General features: G+C 42.3%; 1 protein-coding gene across 32 annotated transcripts in view; it reads right to left on the bottom strand.

Moving 5' to 3' along the window:
* Stim (stromal interaction molecule) overlaps positions 1-5,000 on the bottom strand; it is a 108,179-nt gene that overhangs the window by 46,452 nt on the left and 56,727 nt on the right. For all 32 annotated transcript variants that reach the window (XM_086539211.1, XM_086539219.1, XM_086539220.1 and 29 more), the window contains 3 exons: positions 4,023-4,150; positions 1,116-1,235; positions 347-459 (listed from right to left, as the gene is read on the bottom strand). In XM_086539211.1, the coding sequence (XP_086395337.1) occupies positions 347-459; positions 1,116-1,235; positions 4,023-4,150 (361 nt within the window). The remainder of the gene's footprint in view (positions 1-346; positions 460-1,115; positions 1,236-4,022; positions 4,151-5,000) is intronic.

Below are 5,000 nucleotides of genomic sequence, written 5' to 3'. Positions count from 1 at the left end.
AACCAACACAAAAAGAAAAAAGAACAAAGACTTTTCAAAAACAAATGAGGATGAATCATATCATTTCAACATACTTGCCAACTACAATATGTCTTAGGAAACACCAAAAAAATGAATAAATAAAAACTAATAAATGGTTAAAAAAGCCTAAGTATTGTAAATAATCAAAAAGAACGTACCCTGAATTAGAAAAGCATTCAAGCCAAGACCACAATAGAATGGCATGTGGTTGCATCGTCATATTATTCTGCTTATTGGCTCCTAACGTAACAAAAGCATGGAGAACTCTTTAACTATATAAATACTATAACCTTATTATGCCTCCTCTAACATCATCAGTTCATACCTTGGCAACACAGATCCATTAACAGCATTGGCATAGAAGTTTTGTGCGTACTGCTGCAGCTCCACAGACTCTGCCAGCCATGTAACTGTCTGTTCCACTGTCCAGTTGTGCACCTGGAAAATATACAGCACATTTTCACATGGTCATTACAATAATCTTTTTTTCATAGACCATCTTGGTCATGATAATTTTCAATATAAAAGTAAAGATTAATGTTTATGGAGTTTGATCGACAATATCTCTACAAAATTTCTATGCTTTATTTATCATTTCTGTCATTAACACTATTACCACTATTATAATTATCAGTATATTTTCAAAATGAATGTGAAGCATTATTGCACCAACCACAAAAATAGTTACAAATATACACAAATTACCATCATATATATTCAACATATTATCAGAGCTATTCCTCCTCCAATACAGCTTTGCACTGGATATAATAATTCATGATCCTGTAATTTTTTTAAAGCCTTTATAATGACTTGAAAAAAATATAATACAAAAAATAAAAATAAAAATAAATAAATAAATAAATACAAAAATAAAAAAGTTAAAAGTATAGAACAATCACATAACTCTACCATACTGTGTAAATATATATTTCTTAAATATATAAAAAACAACACCAATAAATCTGCTATAAAAAAAAGAAAAGAAATGGAAAATAGTAACTGACTATATGCAATGAAAATGAAAATTCAATGATTTTCTCCATTCTCTCCTCTCTATAGTTACATTCACCTACTCTTTCTTCTTTGCTTACCTCCGACTTCTTCCACATGTGCCACAGCTCTCGAACCGAAACATACTGGTCATTGTTAGAATGGAACACCTTCTGCCGTTTCTCATAGCCCTTGGCATACTGTAGTTCTTCTTTTAGGAACTGTTGGTTTAAAGATGCAACAGAATAATTTTATGATTACCTCTCACACCCAGAAAGAACATCAATAATAAATGTACAGATATATTGCACTTTTATGTGTATGTGTTTGTGTCTGTACTTGTGTTTGTGTCTGTACATGTATTTGTGTCCGTGCGTGTGTGTTTGTGTCCATGCTTGTGTGTTTGTGTCTTTGCGTGTGTGTGTTTGTGTCCATGCGTGTGTGTTTGTGTCAGTGTGTGTGTGCTTGTGTCAGTGTGTGTGTGCTTGTGTCAGTGTGTGTGTGCTTGTGTCAGTGTGTGTGCTTGTGTCCGTGCATGTGTGTTTGTGTCCGTGCATGTGGGTGTTTGTGTCCGTGCATGTGGGTGTTTGTGTCCGTGCATGTGGGTGTTTGTGTCCGTGCATGTGTGTGTGTTAGTGTCCGTGTATGTGTGTGTTTGTGTCCGTGCATGTGTGTTTGTGTCCGTGGGTGTGTGTGTTTGTGTCTGTGCGTGTGTGTGTTTGTGTCCATGCGTGTGTGTGTGTTTGTGTCCATGCGTGTGTGTGTGTTTGTGTCTGTGCATGTGTGTATGTTTGTGTCTGTGCGTGTGTGTGTGTTTGTGTCTGTGCGTGTGTGTGTGTTTGTGTCCGTGCGTGTGTGTGTTTGTGTCCGTGCGTGTGTGTTTGTGTCTGTGTGTGTGTTTGTGTCCGTGTGTGTGTTTGTGTCTGTGCGTGTGTGTTTGTGTCCGTGCGTGTGTTTGTGTCTGTGCGTGTGTGTGTTTGTGTCAGTGCATGAGTGTGAGTTTGTGTCAGTGTGTGTTTGTGTCCGTGCATGTGTGTGTTTGTGTCTGTGCATGTGTGTTTGTGTCTGTGCATGTGTGTTTGTGTCCATGCATGTGTGTTTGTTTCTGTGTCTGTTTTTCTGTGTGCTTGTGCTTGATGTGTGTGTGTTTGTGTTCATGTGTATGTGTTTGTATTCGTGTGTGTATGTGTTTGTATCTGTACGTGTGTTTGTGTCCGTGCATGTGTGTTTGTGTCCATGCATGTGTGCTTGTGTCCATACATGTGTGTTTGTGTCCGTGCATGTGTGTTTGTGTCCGTGTGTGTGTTTGTGTCTGTGCGTGTGTATTTGTGTCTGTGCATGTGTGTGAGTTTATGTCAGTGTGTGTTTGTGTCCTTGCATGTGTGTTTGTGTCCGTGCGTGTGTGTGTGTTTGTGTCCGTGCGTGTGTGTGTGTGTTTGTGTCCGTGCGTGTATGTGTGTGTTTGTGTCCGTGCGTGTGTGTGTGTTTGTGTCCGTGCGTGTGTGTGTGTTTGTGTTCGTGCGTGTGTGTGTGTGTGTGTGTTTGTGTCCGTGCGTGTGTGTGTGTGTTTGTGTCCGTGTGTGTGTGTGTGTGTTTGTGTCCGTGCGTGTGTGTGTGTTTGTGTCCGTGCATTGTGTGTGTATTTGTGTCCGTGTGTGTGTGTGTTTGTGTCCGTGCGTTTGTGTTTGTGTCCGTGCGTGTGTGTGTGTCCGTGTATGTGTGTGCGTTTGTGTCCATGCATGTGTGTTTGTGTCTGTGCATGTGTGTTTGTGTCTGTGCATGTGTGTTTGTGTCCGTGCTTGTGTGTGTGTTTGTGTTTGTGTCTGTTTGTGCGTTTGTGTCCATACATGTGTGTGTATGTGACCATGCATGTGTGTTTGTGTCCGTGCATGTGTGTTTGTGTCCGTGCATGTGTGTGTTTGTGTCCGTGCATGTGTGTGTTTGTGTCTGTGCATGTGTGTGTTTGTGTCCGTGCATGTGTGTGTTTGTGTCCGTGCATGTGTGTGTTTGTGTCCGTGCATGTGTGTGTTTGTGTCCGTGCATGTGTGTGTTTGTGTCCATGCATGTGTGTGTTTGTGTCCATGCATGTGTGTGTTTGTGTCCATGCATGTGTGTGTTTGTGTCCATGCATGTGTGTGTTTGTGTCTGTGCATGTGTGTTTGTGTCTGTGCATGTGTGTTTGTGTCCGGGCGTGTGTGTTTGTTTCTGTGTCTGTTTTTCTGTGTGCTTGTGCTTGAGGGGGGGATGTCTGTCTGTGTGTTTGTGTGTGTGTGTGTGTGTGTGTGTACATGTGTGTGTGCGTGTGTGTGTGTGTGTGTTTTGTGTCCATGTGTGTGTGTTTGTGTCCATGTGTATGTGTTTGTATTCGTGTGTGTATGTGTTTGTATATGTACGTGTGTTTGTGTCCATATGTGTGCATTTGTGCCCGTGCATGTGTGTATTTGTGTCCGTGCATGTGTGCATTTGTGTCCGTGCATGTGTGTGTTTGTGTCCATGTGTTTTTTTTGTGTCCGTGTGTGTGTGTTTGTGTCTATGTGTATGTGTTTGTGTCCATATGTGTGTGTGTGTGTTTGTGTCCGTGCATGTGAGTTTGTGTCTATGTATATGTTTGTGTCCATGCGTGTGTGTGTTTGTCCGTGCGTGTGTGTGTTTGTCCGTGCGTATGTGTTTGTGTCCCTGAGTGTGTTTTTGTGTCCATGCGTGAGTGTTTGTGTTTATGCCTGTGTTTGTGTCTGTGTTTTTTTCTGTGTGCTTGTGCATGAGGGGGGGATGTCTGTCTCTGTGTGTTTGTATGTGTGTATGTGTGTGTGTGTGTGTGTGTGTGTGTGTGTGTGTGTGTGTGTGTGTGTGTGTGTGTGTGTGTGTGTGTGTGTGTGTGTGTGTGTGTGTGTGTGTGCGTGTGTGTGCGTGTGTGTGTGTGTGTGTGCGTGTGTGTGCGTGTGTGTGTGTGTGCGTGTTAGTGTGTGTGCGCGCGCGTGCGCACTTATAGAAGCACTCTAATACCTTACCTCAACAGATTCTGACACATCAATATCACCACTTCTGTCATCATCAAGCTGGGAATGGAGAGATTTGATGGCCTCATAGTTTGGCACTTCCTCTGGCACCAGGCAGAGCTCATCCACTGGCACACAACCTGCAAAGAAAGAGATGCATCAACACACAATGCTCTTTCATTTTGCCTATGTCACACCAAAAATGTTATGTTATAAAACATGAGTATTCGTCAAACTCTTATAAAACTATATATTAATTCTACTACGCATGAAAAATTCATTGAAAATGTTATGAAACTTCAAAATCAGAAGAAAAGCCTTCTTTAACCCTTTCCCCTCCTTCAATGCATATTTTACATCAAACTCTCCTACTCTTTTCTCTCCTCCTCTCCTCACACCCATCTGTATTTCTCTTTTAGCCTTTTACATATTGAACTTTTATAAGCATGGCCATGGCTACCGAAAGCAACTAGCCACACTAGTCTGTAAACCTTCGAGTTATAAACAATCTACTAAAGAAAGATAACCTATAAATAGAATATGCCCGATTACTCTGTGTCTAGACTACATAAAGGTTGCTTGCAAGCTTACTTACGCATCCTTTTCATGCACATATGCCTGTCTTGTACTGTATATTAATAACCAATCTGACAGCCTTCCTTCCTAAACCTAAACCAGCAAACCAGGGAGTGAGGGAGGGAGGGATGGAGATTGAGGGAGAGGAAGAGAGAGACAGAGAGAGAGAGAAAAAAAGAGAGAGAGAGAGAGAGAACGAGAAAGAGAAGGGAGTGGGGGAATTGAAAAGAACGGGAGAGGGGATAAGGGGAGGGAGAAAGCAGGGGGAAATCCGAATCTTATAATATCTGAACCCAATATCAACTCGAACGGCGAGCGACGCGGCGGCCCGGGCATCCCAAGGACCATTGGCAATGTCCGTGGCTCAACCAGCCGGTCGCTGCCGAGCCGCTGGCCGGCCTGGAACGAGCATCG

This window comes from Penaeus japonicus, unplaced genomic scaffold (genome assembly GCF_977035675.1).
Source record: "Penaeus japonicus unplaced genomic scaffold, GWHDUDI00000001_assembly GWHDUDI00000008, whole genome shotgun sequence".
Classification (NCBI taxonomy): domain Eukaryota; kingdom Metazoa; phylum Arthropoda; class Malacostraca; order Decapoda; family Penaeidae; genus Penaeus; species Penaeus japonicus.
The sequence above is the reverse complement of the archived record's forward strand: the minus strand, read 5'-3'. Positions and strand labels throughout refer to the sequence as shown.